The 17868-nt window shown below is 51.3% G+C and overlaps 7 protein-coding genes across 7 annotated transcripts; 3 read left to right on the forward strand and 4 right to left on the reverse strand.

Annotated features, from left to right (window-relative positions):
- Positions 1-277: 277 nt before the first annotated feature.
- On the reverse strand, positions 278-2873 carry ALTATR162_LOCUS4328 (uncharacterized protein; the record flags this gene model as incomplete). Its single annotated transcript, XM_043311939.1, has 4 exons — positions 278-972; positions 1035-1126; positions 1184-2209; positions 2257-2873. The coding sequence occupies 4 exons, from the start codon at positions 2871-2873 to the stop codon at positions 278-280; spliced, it is 2430 nt and encodes an 809-aa protein (XP_043167874.1).
- Positions 2874-4129: 1256 nt separating this feature from the next.
- On the reverse strand, positions 4130-5044 carry ALTATR162_LOCUS4329 (uncharacterized protein; the record flags this gene model as incomplete). Its single annotated transcript, XM_043311940.1, has 2 exons — positions 4130-4896; positions 4945-5044. The coding sequence occupies 2 exons, from the start codon at positions 5042-5044 to the stop codon at positions 4130-4132; spliced, it is 867 nt and encodes a 288-aa protein (XP_043167875.1).
- A 752-nt stretch (positions 5045-5796) lies between these two features.
- ALTATR162_LOCUS4330 (uncharacterized protein) lies at positions 5797-7595 on the forward strand (the record flags this gene model as incomplete). Its single annotated transcript, XM_043311941.1, has 4 exons — positions 5797-5821; positions 5874-6155; positions 6207-6797; positions 6847-7595. 4 exons carry the CDS (start codon positions 5797-5799, stop codon positions 7593-7595), a joined length of 1647 nt encoding a protein of 548 aa, XP_043167876.1.
- A 671-nt stretch (positions 7596-8266) lies between these two features.
- Positions 8267-12159, forward strand: ALTATR162_LOCUS4331 (uncharacterized protein; the record flags this gene model as incomplete). The annotated part of the gene is made up of 7 exons (XM_043311942.1): positions 8267-8316; positions 8425-8833; positions 8910-9314; positions 9413-9527; positions 10021-10033; positions 10094-10160; positions 10315-12159. 7 exons carry the CDS (start codon positions 8267-8269, stop codon positions 12157-12159), a joined length of 2904 nt encoding a protein of 967 aa, XP_043167877.1.
- Positions 12160-12607: 448 nt separating this feature from the next.
- ALTATR162_LOCUS4332 (uncharacterized protein) lies at positions 12608-13726 on the reverse strand (the record flags this gene model as incomplete). Its single annotated transcript, XM_043311943.1, has 3 exons — positions 12608-13321; positions 13369-13616; positions 13678-13726. 3 exons carry the CDS (start codon positions 13724-13726, stop codon positions 12608-12610), a joined length of 1011 nt encoding a protein of 336 aa, XP_043167878.1.
- A 281-nt stretch (positions 13727-14007) lies between these two features.
- ALTATR162_LOCUS4333 (uncharacterized protein) lies at positions 14008-16078 on the forward strand (the record flags this gene model as incomplete). The annotated part of the gene is made up of 3 exons (XM_043311944.1): positions 14008-14229; positions 14322-15276; positions 15330-16078. The coding sequence occupies 3 exons, from the start codon at positions 14008-14010 to the stop codon at positions 16076-16078; spliced, it is 1926 nt and encodes a 641-aa protein (XP_043167879.1).
- Positions 16079-16560: 482 nt separating this feature from the next.
- ALTATR162_LOCUS4334 (uncharacterized protein) lies at positions 16561-17544 on the reverse strand (the record flags this gene model as incomplete). The annotated part of the gene is made up of 2 exons (XM_043311945.1): positions 16561-17115; positions 17170-17544. The coding sequence occupies 2 exons, from the start codon at positions 17542-17544 to the stop codon at positions 16561-16563; spliced, it is 930 nt and encodes a 309-aa protein (XP_043167880.1).
- Between the last annotated feature and the right edge of the window lie 324 nt (positions 17545-17868).

Here is a 17868-nt window from a genome sequence, read left to right on the forward strand (position 1 = left end):
AGCAGCCTCTCCTAGCTAGTACGCTTCACTAGGCTAAGTAAGCCATGCACACTTGCTCCACTAGAGCGTAGTACAATGCTGCAGTTCTGCACAGGGATATAGTCACTTTCGCTAACTGCTCAACCAACATCTTGCTGCGGCGAAGATATATATGCGTTGTGTGATACAGAATGAGACACTACTGCTATTATGTGTGCGCAAACTCATCACTCCTCGGAGTAGGGTCTCGTGAACATGAGCTCGTTCGTGCATTTCGGGGGCGCGCATGACTTGTCGGCTACAGCGAATCCCCGCCATACAGTCTCCCCTTCACTATTGGTCCCACGTCTTCTGCCGAAAAAGCACAATGACCCAGCCCATCAACCCCAGTACCGACTACACCCCACTGCAGTTTCTTCTCGGCAATAATTTCAATGTCGTCAACTTGCTCCATCGGATGACAAGCTGCACTGATGGCCATACTGCAGCTCCCTGCAAGTGGCATACCGCGCTTGTATGGTGTATACCCGAAAGCAACTATGCTAATGACCATAAGCCCAGCCAGCACTATCACGGAGATAATGGCCGTTGGCGAATAACCCAAAGTCTTGTAGTCAAGTGAAAAGTCGAAATAGGTTGAACCAGTTCCTGGATTTCCGAAGGCATCGTAGAAGTCAATGGCGATCAGAAAGATGCTTTGCGATACTAGCCAATGTAGCGTGCCACTGAGCACCATGAGAGGTATACCGAAGCGATAGGGTAGTTGGAGGAAGTATGTGGATCGTTGAGCACCGGAAGGCTGACGAGTTACGCGAAGGCCTTTGCGCTTCCGTGAATAAGAGACCCATTCGTAGCCCATCAACATGGCGGTGAAGAGTGCATTGTAATTGAAGTACAGAAATGAGAGAACCAGCTGGGGCGTGTTGGCGATAACGGCGTTGGAAATCAAATCCGGTGGCATGTATTGGATGGATGTCTCAGGATCTACGGCGCCTGAAGGGGACACGCAATTAGCGATATATTCAATATCACATTACAATCAACAGTTTACGTACCGAATCCAAACTGGCTGAATGTCGTCCCGGAGGGTAGATTGTCTATTCCCATCTTGAGCAGCGAGCTGACGACAATGAGTGCGAGTAGAAATCTAAGCGGAGAAGTAAGCAAACTGAAGAGATGTTTCGTCACGGGTGGTGGAACTCACATGACTACAGTAGTGATTCTACGCGACTTACTGGTCACGTCCTTCCAGCGATACCTCTTATCACTCCACTGCCGCGGTCCCATCTGGTATCCTTTGCGGTCCTGAAAGTCTGCTAGAGTAGACAAACACATGTTCTTAGTGGCCATGTCTTTCTTATCGAGAAAAGAGGCAACGGCGTCACCCATTGTTATGAGCGGCTCATCGTGAACACAGAAGGCGACGTAGAACATAATGCCTGCTTTGACTGTGGGGAAGATCAGAACTGGTTCGATCTCGTATTGGTAGTCGACACTCGTATGCTTCGTACTATTGCGTCTGCGTAGGCACGGGAATTGAGAATTGAACTTACAGAGATTGAGAATCGTGATGATGGTTGCAATAGTAGGCTCAAAATGGAGTTTGCAGTGGGGCTGAGCTAGCTCACTTAGACAGTATTCCACTGGCGAACGTGACATGGCACAAAGGCCTTGTTTGTCACAAAGCCATCCAACTCGCCACGAGTTTTGCTTTCGGACATCCTCTACCTCAACTGAACATGGCGTGGCCAAGTACTCGTGCTTCTTGTCCAACATGGAGCATACCCACTGAAATGCCTTACTAGCTGCTGCAGACTCCGCCGCAGCACCTACTTCAAATTTGGCAGCCCAATATACATGAGAGCCATGGATAAAGTAGTTTTCCATCGGCAAAGGGAAGTTGTCGTCGCTAGAGACAAGAAGTAGATTTTTTCGATTGGACTGTATGCTAGTGGCGTATTCGTCAATGCATTGAGCAGGCTCAAGCCTTTCTAGGGTACCTGCGCGCGCATTGCTCCAGAGGCTTTCGAGTGCCATTGGAATTTCCCCAGGGATGGCTTCCAGCACGGTTTTCCTCGGAACTCCATCTGTGAAGCGAGGTTTGGTATCATTCTGGTGCATGACTTCGTTTGAGCAATTAGTGCACTGCTCATCGTGGAGAAATGCTTCGCCGACAGAGAACACCCAGTAACCGTTCGAAGATACCGAACCAAACACTGCAGAGTTGTAACTGACACATGTGAGCTGTGAAGGTTGCAGAATGAGTTCTGACCTTACAAGAGATGCAGTGGTAGAGACGAGAGTCCAAGCGCGACCCAAAGAATAACCCTGCGCCGACTGATATATCCGAGATTGCGTATGCCAGGTACACCAATATCGAGGTATACGCCAGGCTTGCGATTGTGGGCGGAGTCAATCTCGCTTCGCGTGGGAGCAGATAAGCATTGCATTGTATAGTTGCTCCCAGCTAGCAGGATCGTACTCAAGATATTAATGCCCAGATGAAGCCCGGTATTAAGTCTCTTGACACGATCGCAATCTCCATCGAAGAGAACGCCTTTGGCGCCAGAGGTAGCAGCCAAACCCGATACCATGGCCACGAAGTTGATGAAGAAGACGACTGAAGCCCAGACCGCAAAGTTCAGCACGCCAAATCGCCATCCAGTGAGACGAGGTCCTAGATACTTCTCGGCTGCACGTTTGGGTAGCCCAAATATCGACATTGTCTTCGGGCGGCTATTCGGTGATTGACGCAAGCTGTCGAGAGAAGTTTTATTCTTGATACTCTGGGCTGTGAGAGGCACCTGCATCTCGAGGTTACCATCGGATTTCCATTGAGGATGTATGGCTGATCGTTTCGTGGTAGGCAGCAAGGACCAAATAGAACCAAACATTGCGCTTACTAGAGCGACGATAATAATCAGGCTCAAAATGAGACGCACAAAATTCGACGATACTCATAGTACTATGTGAAAGATCCTGTTTGTTGCTTACGCTATCGTCTGATCCTCTCTCTTGCAGGCACCCTTGCGCCACCTTGGGGGCCATTATCTACAGACTATATTGAGAGAAGTCCGCGTACGAAATGCATTAGACGTTACTGAAGCCGTACACCAACGTTTAGTCATCGCGAGTCCTAGTAAATGCACGTGATACGGCCTGAGCGATTCGCATAGACTTTCAGGAGTGCGCATTCGTAGAAAATATTTAGTAGCTTCAACATATCGTGATGAGCTGGCTCTCAGATTCGTTTTCGTCTGGTGTTGCGAACCTCGGTACGATGGGAAAGAACCTTCCCGAAAAAGCAATCACGTGGCAAAATTGAGCGCTTTGTGAAACACCGTCGGGCGTCGGACAATGTAACAAAGCTGACATCCTGTCAACAATGCGCACTGATGGAAGCCAGGTATTCCTGAATCATTCGCGTTGTTCACATGAGTCAGAAACGTGTTGGGAAGAGGTTGCTGTCCGGGAAACGCGATGCCGCGTCCTCCGCGCGATATGTTCGCGTTGCTGAGGAGCGGTAGTTCCGGCAGAGCTTGGGGCATTCGCTCGGGGCACCCGCTTCTCAGTGCTCTGGTTGTATCACAGCGGAAGCGCGTTTGATCATATTTAACGAGTGTAGATCTGCTGAAAATAGAGTCTGGAAGATTGCGTGCCTGGCAGGGCTTCCAGTGGTGTGTTTGCTTCTCAAGGAGAGGCCGAGGAGCAGCTCATGCCATTTTTCATCGTAGTACCGCAGTTACTAGCGGACGTGTCTGTAGCTCTGGAATTGAGTTAGAGAAGCACATAGGCAGTTAGAATTTAGTGGATTCATGTCAGCACTAGCATGTAAAAGATGTTGTTGTAAAAGATATTCATAGTTTCGTTTGATTTGTTGCCTGTTGAGTTTAGCGGCACGTGCTGTCAGACGCGATCGAGTATGTCTGATCAAGCATCACAGCGTAGGCATCATAATAATATAGTACATGTCAGATAGAGTCACTTCCGGTGAGCCATCCGATTCCACCACCAACGCCGATTCGCCGAAGAAGAAAACCACGTCGAAAACCGTAAATCAATGCAGTCGAAATGATAACCGATACGTGCTTTGTTGCCGTTCATAGGGTAAGGAAAACAAGAAGGAAGAGAAGAGATGAGTTGAGACGCGTCACATCTCCATAACGTCGACCTCCGCAGTCGCCACTGGTTGAGGGATAGGTGTGGTGGCAGCTTCCGACGATGGTGTCAGTTGGCGAGCGTTGATGCGCTCACCCTCGACGCGAGGAGTAGAGCCGAACATGAGGTTGTTGACTGTTCGTTCTAATGACCAACCAACGAGCTGACACCATTGGAGGTTGTCCGAGAATAACCAGTAGCCTTGGACACCGTGTTGTTTCGCGCGTACCAGATAAGCGTTGAGTGATTCCTTCTCCAGCATGACTAGGACGTCGGTAAAATCGAAATGACGTTCGATTACACGGGAGTATGCGCGTGCTGCATCACGTAGGTTTGGGTTGGTCATGACGTTCTTCCAGCCGACTCCGAGGGATGTGATGAGTGTGTTGACAGTGTTGCCCTTGTCGTCGATGAGCTCTTCAGTCTTCTGAGCATCCATGTCGTTGAGGGAGGGGACTTCGATATTGGCGGTTGGGCTCATGCGTACTGACTTGCGCGACACAGCGATAGGGCGGGCGGCGTCAGCCTTCTCTTCTTTCTCGATCTTCTCTTCGTACCAGGTGCCGGATTGCGACTCGGCTGCCATGGTATAGCCAGGCTCTCCAGGGTAGATGAGCGTCATCCCTGGGCCGTATACAGGCTCGGGCTTGGGCTTTGAAGGCGATTGAGTGACGATTGATCCGGCCGGTAGGTTCTCCTCTGGTTCATCGACGTCGGCGATGGATCGTTTGCGACCAGCGGTGGCATTGGAAACGGCGGCTAGATAGTTGAGCGAAGGCGGAGTAGGGTATTTGGGGCGGAAATTACCCATTGGTGATGCGGCGCTCTGGTGATGGGAGAAGTAACCCTGCGGTTGCTGGGGCGCCAGGACTACGGTTGGCGCCGAAGCGTAGTAATTAAGACCCATACTGTATGTTTAGTAGTTTAGTAATGATGGAGTGTTTGAAGGATACAAAGATCTGTCTTTAGCTAAGACAAGACAGTGAGCATGCGACGTTCTAATGAAGTCACTAAGCGACAGCGATAGGGTAGATGATGGCGAGATGGTAAGGCGCGATGGAGATGATGGGTGAAGGGAGATGTTGATGGGAGTGGTAAGATGAAGGAAAACCGATCGAGGTGTGGGACCGCTCGAGTTAAGAACAGAAGAAAGGCTGGGTGCGGAAGTTTGGCGCAAAAGAAGTGAGAGGAGGGAAGGAAGGTTTGAGGGCACCAGAGCCATCTTGTAAGCTGCGCGCGAGTCCCGTGAGAGGCTGGCTGCGACGCGGTGAGGGGCGGCAGAATGTAGGGTAAAATAGCCCGGCGAGAGATCTCCAGGGCAAGTCTAGCGCGCATTGGCCGTCACGCGAGGTCAGGCTGCCGTATCCGGCAGGCGCCAAGGCGCTGTGTAAGGCAGGGTCGACCAGGGTGTAGGTGGAAGTTGCCGTAGATCGCGAGCTGAAAAGCGTGACTCAACAGAGCGCTTGGGCTGTGGCTCAACTGTGGCTGGTGGCCGGTCGCAGATAATCCGCGCCGGCATAGTGGCGGCGCTGCGACGCGGTTTTTGGTAGCAAAAGTTAGTGGAGGAGCTGCAAGGCACCAAACGCAAGATACCCCACGCAACTCTGTTTTCGACCCCCTCTTCCTTGTATACCTTGCTTTTAGACGCCTTCCTTCAAGATGCAGGCGCCAGTGGTTGTTATGAGTATGTTCAGTCATTGATCTGAAGCTGCGACAGCCCACTAACACATCAACAGACACGCAGACCCCGGGCGGGGAGCGCCAGTTTGGCCGCAAAGCTCAACTATCCAACATCACAGCAGCCAAGACTGTCGCCGACATCATCAGATCATGTCTCGGTCCCAAGGCTATGTTGAAGATGCTGCTCGACCCCATGGGCGGTATCGTCCTCACCAACGACGGCCATGCTATTCTCCGAGAGATCGAAGTCGCACACCCAGCCGCCAAGAGCATGATCGAGCTGAGTAGGACACAAGACGAGGAAGTCGGCGACGGCACAACCACCGTCATCATATTAGGTTTGTGGATATTGCGGGGAGATTGAAGAAGCATGGATTAACAATCAACAGCGGGAGAAATCCTCGCACAAGCTCTGCCCCAGCTTGAGCGCAACATCCACCCCGTCGTCATTATCCAAGCGTTCAAGAAGGCTCTCGCCGATGCCCTCGAAATCATCAACGAGGTCGCGGTCGAAGTCGACGTCAACGACGACGAGCAGATGTACAAGATCATCAGCTCTTCCATCGGCACAAAGTTCGTAACTCGGTGGTCAGAATTGATGTGCAGTCTAGCTCTGAAGGCCGTGCGGACCGTTTCCCTCGACATCGGCTCTGGCAAGAAGGAGGTCGACATCAAGCGCTACGCACGTATCGAGAAGATCCCTGGCGGTGAGATTGAGGACAGCGAGGTTCTGGACGGAGTCATGGTCAACAAGGACATCACACACCCCAAGATGAGGCGGAGAATTGAAAACCCCAAGGTTCTGTTGTTGGACTGCACACTAGAATACAAGAAGGGTGAGAGTCAGACAAACATCGAGGTCAGCAAAGAGGAGGACTGGAACAGGATACTCCAAATTGAGGAGGAGCAAGTCAAGCAGATGTGTGATGCCATTATTGCTCTCAAGCCCGATCTTGTCATCACCGAGAAGGGTGTTAGTGGTAGGTCGCATTGGTCATGTTTTTCTGTAGACTTGCTAATACGGATTAGATCTCGCACAGCACTACCTCGTCAAGGCCAACATCACCGCCATCCGCCGAGTTCGCAAGACAGACAACAACCGTATCGCTCGTGCAACAGGTGCGACAATCGTAAACTCCGTATTCTCCGCCGCCGCTTCAGACATCGGTACTGAGTGTGGTCTTTTCGAGATCTCCAAGATTGGTGACGAATACTTCACCTTCCTCACAAAGTGCAAGAACCCGAAGGCATGCACCATCCTGCTCCGCGGGCCCTCAAAAGACATCTTGAACGAGATCGAGCGGAATTTGCACGATGCCATGGGTGTCGCCAGGAACGTAATCTGGAACCCTAAGCTCTGCCCCGGTGGTGGTGCAACCGAGATGGCTGTCGCGGTCGGTCTGGACAGGCGAGGAAAGCTGATCGAGGGCGTTGCACAGTGGCCGTACAAGGCCGTCGCTGAAGCCATGGAGGTCATCCCACGCACACTCATCCAGAACTCAGGAAACAGTCCTATCAAGGTGCTCACCCAACTGCGCGCAAAGCATGCAGAGGGTTACGAAGACGGCAAGCACACTGGCAGTACCTGGGGTATCGACGGCGATGCAGGCAAGGTCGTCGATATGCGAACGTACAACGTATGGGAGCCTCTGGCGGTCAAGGAGCAGAGCGTCAAGACTGCTATTGAGAGCGCTTGCCTACTGCTCAGGGTCGACGATATTGTCGCTGCGAAATCGGCAAAGCAAGTGAGCGGTCCAATTGGTGGTGGTGATGATTAGATGTAGTTATGGAGGCATGGTCTGCGAGATCCCTGTTACAAAGCCAGGAGCAGTCACTACGAAAATAAAATAATCACATCTGCCATCCAGACATCAGACCTGCCTGAATATTCACGTGAAACTGGAACAAATACGTACTGAGATTGATTTGATCCACTCCTGGTAGACTCGAGCAGAACACTTCCCTCCCGAAGATTGAGCATTTATTACTAAGAGTCTTAATGATTGCATTATAGGTCTCAATTGTGTTTACATAAGTGTATTGCGAATACCGGATTGATTCTCAGATTGAACAGCATGAAGACGATCCGGGCTCTTATGGGCCAGGTATATTACAACATAAAGTTCGAGCAAACTCATGCACTGTGACAACTTTAGCACCAAAGGAGTTAAACATCAGGATAGAACGAAGAGATGTTTGCAGACGAGAATTGCTGCCAACTGGCGAGATCGCAGTATCACATGCCATGTTTGCTTCGGGCAGCTGCAACTCCTCTCACTCGTTGCTGCCTTCACCTTAATTCAGCCCAAACAAACGGTTACGTTAGCAGTTCCCACCAAAACACCTCACTCAAGTCTCCACCTCTATATAGAGACTCTCATTAGACATATTTCAGCTTCGGTCTCATTACGATATTTCCCACTCTCTCCTACAACACCAGTCGTTCATAATGGGAGGCCGCCGCAATGTACACGCCTACAACCAGGACGAGATCGATAGGTACGTACACTGACGTGAACTGACGAGGGGAGCAATAGCATGACGAACGATCAAATGACCTTGAAAGAATTGTGTCTTGACCGACCCGCTGCTAACTAACCTTAACAGGTTCAGAGGCATCCCGCTTCCTACCAAGATTAAATGCGGCCGGTGCCACAAGAACCTCCCACAAGCCAAGTACTCAGTCAAGCAGCTGACCGATGCACGTTGGCAAATCAAAAACTCAACCAAGATCTACAAGGCCATCAACTGTCAAGGATGCACTGGGCAGCAGAAGGTCGAGATCGAGTGCACCATGTGCGGCAAGACGAAGGGTCTAGAAGAATTCGCCAAATCGCAGCGCTCCAAGCCCGATACTGCCAAATGTTTCAAGTGCGTTGAGGCTCAGCTTGCAGACGAGCCGTTCAACGAGGATCGCTATGAGGATCTGGAAAAGGCATTCATTACGCCCGACCACTCCAACGGCCAATATCCTAAGTACTTCTCCTCAGCCACAACCGATACATCTTCTACCTATGTAAGTATTCGCAACAGATGTTCGCGGCAATCAGTGCATAGCACCAGGAAACTGTATAATATGCTGACTGACGTAGAGCGATGATGACTGGGGGTCTATCAACAACGGCCACCGACGCCCCAAACATAAAGATATGGAAGACGGAGGCATTGCATTGTCGGCTGACTTCCAGAAAGCTATGTCCATGACCGGCTCAGCGGATGAGAGCCTGATCGACACCGAATACTCCTACGCTGCTGCTCTTGGAAAGGGCAACAGTGACGGTTGGAGCGAACAACGCACCAAGTCATGGCACACGAAGTCCAACGCAGCTTCTAGTGCAAACTCAGGCTTCAACCCTAACGCTTACCATCGCTCCACTACTTCAGTCGCCGGAACATCTCACTCCTTCGCCTCCAGTGTGGCCGAGCGATCTGATACTTCTGAGATCCGTCCCAATGGATGGGCTAAGATCCGTGCTGCTCCTCGCGGTCCTCCTATGGTATGTTTTGTCCTCATAGCACAGCGTATAAAGATCCTGTTCTCTAAAACACTTTGAACCTTGGCTTGTAGCCAGAACTCATGCTAACTGTGTTATAGATGCCTATGGGTGACATTGCCCGGCAGACTGACTCCGACGTCGGTGCCTGGGACTCTGACAACGATGAAGAGGATAAGGAGGATGATGATGATGATGATGATGATGATGATGATGGTGATGACGATACGATCATCTAGTCACCTGACTCTCATATGTGGAGAGGACAGCTAAGGATGAAGATACAAAATTGAGTAAGGTTTGGAATTGAGCAAGGTATCTGGGACTATGGGTTTGAATTGGCTTTTTTGAATTACTTTGCTTTACTAGGCTGGCTCGCGGCCATGTGGTTAATCAGTTTTCCACAAGAGAATGGACGAGATCCTCACAGCTTCATGAGTTGAAATTCTCAATTCAAGGCGTTAAGGATAGCCATATAGCGCAATGATGGTGGAAGTGACAGAGACTTGCGGCTGTCAGGGGTAGACTAATCCGGAACAAGCAACTAATTGCCACCACGTGATTGCGCGACTGCCGCTGCCCGGACCCCAACGCGCCTTCTTATCGATGTCTCACCCCACTCACTCAAGGCGCACTCATTCAGCACGATTGTCTCACAACACTTTCTTTCATTTATTTTCTTTAGGATTGCAACTTTAACACAAAAAAGAGTTAAGCAATATGTAAGTCAAGTTTGGGACTTCGACTGAGTGAAAGAGCGCATTACTGACGAGTGGCGACAGGAGCGGACGACGACCTAGAGGTGCCGGCATTCGGGGGCCACACTCTGCGCTGACCGATTTTTTGGCCGTGAGTAATATATTCCGTAGAAATGAAGTTGCGCGGCTATCGAGCCATGCGACATGAAGACGAACGGCGGATCGTGCTTCAAGGCTACTGCGGCGGCGCAAACGGCATTGCAAGCGATATTTGAGAAAGATATTCGCTAATCACACGATTGCAGGCGAACAACATTTCCGCGGCAGAGATTCGCGATTCGTACCAACAGCGGGTCCGACAAGCCGAGCAAGACACAGCACAATCAGGAGACAATGGCGAAGGACCATCGAATGCTGGTGAAGATGGCGAAGATGTGGAAGAAGACCTCCAAGCGGAGTCTTCCGCAATGGCAGCCGAGCGCACACGCAAACGTAAACGTAACCAAGACGAGGCCATAGCGAAGATCAAGAAAGGCAAGGCGGCGAAGAAGGCGTCAAAGAAGAAGAAGAAGGGCCCAGACGATGATTCAGACTTTGAAGACGTCATGGACATGTACAAGAAGGCCAAGCCACTTCCAGGCCAATTGGAGAACTGCGAGATTTGCAACAAACGGTTCACCGTCACACCATATAGCAAAGCTGGTCCAGAAGGCGGGCTGCTTTGTACACCATGCGGGAAAGAGATGGCAAAGGATGCAAAGGCAGAGAAGAAGGCGGCTAAGCCCGTCGTGCGCAAGGGGCGAAGGAAGATTGAGAGCAACCGTCTTGATGGTATGACTGTGCGCGGACCCAAGACGCTACAGCAGCTGTGCATCGAAAAGCTCGCCAAACACTCCGAGGACATTGACGAACTGGGCGAGATGCCAGAGGGCATCATGAACCGAATCAGCGAGATCTTCTCGAAGAAGCGAGCCATGAACTCCAACACGATGAAGCTGTTCCTCCAGCCTGATATGCAATCGGTCGCAATCCATGAGGCGGCCTATCTTGAGACGGAAGACTACGATCAGATTTTCGCCGTGTGCCCATACGTCAAGCGGCTGTCTCTTCGCAACTGCTGTCAGTTCAAGGACAGCAACATTGACTACATGAACGAGAAGGCCAAGGCACTTGAAGAGATCCAGTTGTTAGGAGCCAACCTCGTATCCAACGACAAGTGGGCCGAACTATTTATTGCCCGAGGCCAAGACCTAAAGACGCTGAAAGTCGAGTGGCTAGACGCCGCATTCGACGATCAGGTGGTAGAAGCACTTACAACTTTCTGCCCAAATCTTGAGCGGTTGAAGATTGAGCGTTGCAAGAAGATTGGCCCCGACAGCATCGATGCCATTGCTCACCTGAAGCACTTGAAGCACCTCACACTCCGCTTTTACGATCCCATCACCCGCGAGAAGCTTGTTCACCTCGTCAACTCCGTCGGCGCCAACCTATGCACTTTATGCCTAGAGCATTTCCTCGACAACACCACAGACCCCACCGACGACGTCCTAGAAGCCATCCACAACAACTGCCACCATCTCAGCAAGTTCCGCTTCACAGAAAACAACGAATGCACCGACGCCGGCTACGTTAATCTCTTCTCCAACTGGGACAACCCACCACTCCACTATATCGACATAAACTCAACCCGCGACATGGACAACACCAACCCCAACGGTCCAGAAGATGAGCCTATCGGCCTCGCCTCCGACGGTTTCCGCGCCCTAATGGCACATTCCGGCTCGCGCCTCGAATTCCTAGACATCTCCTCTTGCCGCCACATTTCCCACGCTACCTTTACAGAAGTCTTTGACGGTTCAAAACAATATCCTCATCTCCGCGAGATCAACCTATCTTTCTGCCCCATTGTCGACACGCAGATTGTAGCAGGTATTTTCCGGTCGTGTCCTGCGGTCAAGAAGGTAGTTACCTTTGGTTGCTTCCAGGTTGCTGATGTGGTTGTGCCAAGGGGGATTGTGTTGATTGGGGCGCCGAGGGCTCAGGATCAGATTGAGCAGTTTGGAGAGGTAGTGTTGGATTATCAGAGGGAGATTGAGGAAAGTGCGGGGCAGATGAGGGCTATGGGCAGGATTATTCCTGTTGTGGGCTAGATGGTGTGGTTCGAGGGAAGGGGTTAGGGGATTACGTATGGGTATGGCGCTACGGTGGAGGTCTGGTGTTCGTGGTCACATTCTAGATCTCGGGAGACATATTTCGATGTTTTCAGGCGTTGTATGTGCATGGCATGCAACATGATTTAGATGCATATAGATTTTTCAGTATGAGAATTTCTTACATTCTATCATGCCTCGAATTCCCCGTAGGATGCTTTGAAACCAAGTTCTCAAATGCTGACGCTGAGCGCTGGTAAATACATAATACATCATATTCCTCATACGCTTCTCTTTCCTCGCGCTAAATGCTCGCATGCACAGATTGTTGGCATGGCTATCGCAACATAGCTTCGTATATGCTCTCGAGTCGAAGCAGTGGGCTAAGTGGGACATGCCTTGTCATCCCCATCTCCGGGTAAAATATACTCCATTTGTGGCGCCCCGCTCATACCTTGCTCAGCCAAATCATAAACCCAAACTGCACCACATAGCTGTAAACAAACAAAAACTGCGTCCTCCTGCTCTTCTTGGTCTTCGTGTCCGTGTACCCCGCCGCGGCAGGAGCCCCATAGCTGTCTTGCGAGCTAGAATCGGGCAACAACACATATCTCAGGCTCCTCAGCAAGAAGAAAGAGTTGGCGCTGAAGCAGTACAGGAATATAACCCAGCCGACCCACGAGCTGCCGAAACCAATCCATGTAGCCAAGTTGGTAAGGAGGAGCGAGACGATGACGTGCACGAACTTGTAGCCGCTGTATGCGACGAGGTCGAGGAGCTGCGAGGAGCTTTTGATAGCGAGGATGTAGGTGCCAATCCAGATGATGGAGATCTCGAGCAGGATGACCGCGATAGCAACGGTAGCAGTTGAACCTAGTAGTTCTGGGTTGAAGGCGCCGCGCAAACCTGCAATAAAGGTTGAAAGTAGAATGTATGTCACCAAGGCCATGGTCGGGATATACATGTCTGGGGAATTAACATCTTCGCGGGGAGGTTGGTATAATAACGCGGCGGAGGCGGCTGCATCGGGCGCGTGTCGTTGTTGGCGCGACCATGGGCGGTGCCACCACGGGATGAGGACGATGCGTAGTTTGGTGAGGACGTAGGAGTTTGTGACGTTGAAGTAGTGTTTTAGGGCGGGTACGGAGACGAAACGGCCTAGCTGGAGTGTTGTTAGTAATGTACCTGTAAATGGATGCTGGTACATACATTCTGTTCCATGTAGTGTTGCCCTGCGTCGACTGCGCTCTTTCCCATCTGGAAGCCTAATTGGGCAGTAGGATCGTTGATGAAGCCACCGAATGATGGGTGCACGCCGTATCCGCCCTGCTGAGGCGGCATCCCGCCAGCTTGCTGTCCGTAGCCATATCCGCTTTGAGGTTGTGAAGGGGGTTGCGGGGGAGGTGGTGATCGTAGCTGGGGAACTGTGGAAACGTGTTGCGGAACTGGATGGTGTACTAAAGGAAATTAGTATGAGACATGCTTCGAAAGAATGGATCAAGACATCTCGGCACGTACAGGGTGGTGAATGCGCCGGTGGTGGGTTGCCGTAATTGGGGCGCTGCATGGTTGCGCGATGGGTTGGTGATTGGTGGTCCGTGTAGCGAGTGCGGTGTTCAGAAAAGGCTTATAAGACAAAGGCGATACAGTTTTGAGATGCGCAATTGAACACGTCGCCGTGGTTGTTGTTGAATTTCTGCCTTGAGCTGCGGTGTCGTTGGCACCTCCGAATTCCGACCATCTGGCAAGAGCGCGCACGGCCGTTCGTCATAAGCCCATCGCCCGCATGTGCCCGCCGCACCACCACGTCTCCCTTTCGCAACCCCCTCGCCGTCCTTCACCCTCACCATGTTGGATACCTTTGAGATATTGACCACTTCTGGTGTCGTCTTGTGGTCGCGCACCTACGTCCCAGTCGGCGCAAACGTCATCAACAGTTTAATACGAGATGTCTTCATCGAGGAGCGCATACAACCTCAATCTGAAGATGCTGGCTCAAAACCTACATACAGGAAGGAGGGATATACCTTGAAGTGGACGGCGGCAAAGGACCTTGGTCTCATCTTCGTGGTATGTGTTACTGTGCCACACCCGGCAATGGATTGCAGTGGGAGCACGGCGTGTTGGAACATATCTATGCGCGGTGGCTGACTTTGCGACAGGCTGTATATCAAAGTCTGGTCCACCTCACATGGGTCGACAAGTTGCTCGACAATGTGCGCGCACTCTTCGTCGGCCTCTACGGCGAGCAGCTGAAGGCGGAACACAGCAGTGTGGTCAACTGCGATAAATTCGGTGCCTACTTTGACCGTCAGATGCATGACTTGGAAGGCGCGAGCGACTCTGGCGCACCAAGCATCAAGCTCACCACCCCCGAATCGAGTACAGACAATGACAGCGCCGACGAGACAGCGCTCAAGCCAGTGGCTCTGCAGAAACCACAGCAATCCTTGTACGATACGAGCGCCGATTCAACACCAGTACCCACGCCAGATACCTCGAGACCTTCTACACCTGCGCAAAGCCAGCTTTTGACAGGAAAGGCAAGACCGTTTGGAGGGAAGATGTCGCGGAGAGATAAAAAGAAGGCCTCAGCTTTTAGTTCGGCGCCAGTATCGTCAGGCGACGAAGCGTCAGCAAAGAAGAAGGGCAAGGGCTCAGCAAAGAAGGGCAGAGTATGGGGTGAATTCGGCGCAGAAGAGCAGGACGATTCTGTTCTCGACTATTCACAATCGGACATTCGGGGCGATGCATCAGGAAACGAAGCGCTCGAGGAGATTAGACCAGAGACATGGGGCCACAAGACGAACAGGGGCGAGTTTGTGCTCAAGGACCTCGACGAAGAAATGGACGAAATCATTGCAGCACAAAATGCGAAGAAGGAGAAAGAGGCACCCGCTGCATCTGGTGGACTTGTAGGGTCCAGTTTGGGTGCAATTGGCGGCTTGTTCAGAAACGTAGTAGGCGGCAAGACACTCACCAAGGAGGCCCTGGCAAAGCCACTGAAAGAAATGGAACAGCATCTCCTTCGCAAAAACGTAGCCCTCGAAGCAGCAGTGCGCTTGTGCGAAAGCGTCGAGCGGGATCTCGTGGGCATGAAGACTCCAAGCTTCACCAGTCAGTCCATATATCTGATTCTTACCAAACATGTATACTAACTATCGTGATAGCAATCGAGACGACGCTCAAGTCTTCCATGGAGAAAGCCCTTACAAAGATGCTTACCCCCACCTCCTCCCTCGACCTCCTTCGCGAGATCCAACACACCAACGCCACCACATCCCGCCCCTACGTACTCTCAATCGTCGGGGTAAACGGCGTCGGAAAGTCGACAAACCTTTCCAAGATCGCCTTCTTCCTGTTACAAAACCACCACCGCGTCCTTATCGCAGCAGCAGATACCTTCCGTTCCGGTGCCGTCGAGCAACTACGCGTCCACGTAGATAGATTAAAGGAGCTCTCACAAAGAGAAGGAGGCCAAGTCGATCTCTTCGAAAAGGGATACGGAAAAGACGCAGCAAACATCGCTGCGGATGCCGTAACCTTCGCTTCAAAGAACAGCTTCAACGTCGTCCTCATCGACACCGCTGGTCGCCGCCACAACGACCAACGTCTCATGTCTTCGCTCGAGAAGTTCGGTAAACTGGCTAACCCAGACAAGATTCTCATGGTGGGTGAAGCGCTAGTTGGCACGGATTCCGTGGCTCAGGCGCGCAACTTTAACGCTTCTTTTGGTGCGGGGAGGAGCCTGGATGGCTTTGTCATTTCCAAGTGTGATACTGTGGGGGATATGGTGGGGACGCTGGTGAGCATGGTGCATGCCACTGGTATCCCGGTGGTGTTTTTGGGTACCGGGCAGCATTATAGTGATCTGAGGACGCTGAATGTGGGGGCTGTTACGAGGTTGCTTATGAGCTAAGGTTATTCTGGAGGATCGATGGAGAGATGTATTATAGTTTTGACGATGCTATTAATTTTGGACTCTTGAACATGGCATTGTATGAGAACCAGTTACGGGGGAGTTGATTGGTTACTGCCTGTACATGTCTGCTCGTTCGTGCTAGAGATTGCAGTGCACCGTGCTCGTATACACTTGTAGGATGAAGAGCTATCAAAGTGTTGGTTCTTACGTTCTTGTCTAATCCCGCAGCTGGCTTCCATGTCCTCTTCCACACTAAAGAATGAAGTGCAGCGCGTCAGTGGGGGACGGACGTATATGCAGCCGTGGATACTGGCTGCCGTGACAGCGTTGCAGTCAGCCGGCATAGGAACACCCTCGCAGTTGTGGAAACAATCTGGGTATAGTTTGTCTTCAAACGGATTGGCAGTTGCATCGATCCAGTGGTGATCTAGACAATGTAGAGTGTGTCTGGGTACGTACTATTGGTACCGCTGACGATCTCAACCTTGCGCAGCAATCAACCTATCGAGGACTGCCGCAGCCTCAATCGTGGCATCCACAGCCTCTTGGCTCACAAGTCTCCCAGATTCTCGGATCTGCTGAAACCTGTCTTTCCAGAACCGCAGTCGCTTGTCATCCACTGCGTTGGTACCGCCCTCGGCCTCCCATAAACTGCCAGTCCTGGAAGTATAGTCATACTTGGTGGAAGGCGATCCTGAAGCCACCAATTCTTCACCTGCAATAATCAACCAGGTAGCTGCTGCTCGAACGGTGAGGTGTGCCTCTTTATCATAGTTCGTATTAGGGCCGTGTTCTAGAAAAGCGAACGTGGCAAAGGCGAACTCGACACAACTACACAAAGGAGATCCTTGCGGGGGGTGTTGTCGTGCAATCAGAGCAGCGAACGTGTTGATGTTGGTGTATCGGCCTTCGGCTATGCGAGATATTTGCTGCTGACCACCAAGGCCGACAACCTCAGTGTCTTGAGGACGAAACTGAAGTGGCCCGCCATTGAGATCGTCCTCGATCCACGCAACAAAATCCGGCAGTCCGGACTACAATTCTCCTCCCGTTGTGCAAGGTAGCTTAATCCTCTCCCCTGGTTGAACTACGACGAGGAGACCTTCTCCCCATTCTATCGATTTGGGTGTATTGTTTTGTGTAATCTCTATCGGGTCGTCTGTATTGTTGTAAACATTGGGTAGTTTTGTGAGTTCCACAGTGAGATCCGCCAGGATCTGGAGTTGTTTCCGAGATGAGAGTGCTCTTGCTCCTGAGAACAACACGCGGAGCACTTCGTAATAGGCGGAGTATGTGTTGTAGGAGTTATCACTCTCTGGCACCGATAGCACCCAGTTATGAATCCGTTTTGCTGCTGTTCCTGGAATATCGTTGCCCTCTAACACATCTGTGTAGATCTGTAATAGGGCCAGTTGAGAGGGTGCAGGCTGTGGAAACTCCTCGAATTCTACGGAGGAGTCCATTGTCGTTGGCGTACTTCGTGGCCGATTGCAAGCGACTGTAATAAACTTTCTTTCCAGGCCTCGGTCATTGTCATCATGTAATTTATCTCAGATAGAAGACGAGTGTACGGTTTGCGACATTGAGGCGAATACTAGTAGATGGAGATGCAGAACAACTGTTCACATGCCCCACGACACCGCAGCGTCATCCGTGCTTATAGGTGGGCTGCGCTGGTTCAGGATAGGCCAGAAGGCGTTGCCCAGCTTGCCGCTTGGCATTCAAGCTTGCCAAATGCTTTTGAGATTACAAGCTGAAGAACAGTGACAGGGCCTGATCGATTACCA

Source organism: Alternaria atra (genome assembly GCF_907166805.1).
Source record: "Alternaria atra isolate CS162 genome assembly, contig: 23, whole genome shotgun sequence".
In the NCBI taxonomy this organism is placed as follows: domain Eukaryota; kingdom Fungi; phylum Ascomycota; class Dothideomycetes; order Pleosporales; family Pleosporaceae; genus Alternaria; species Alternaria atra.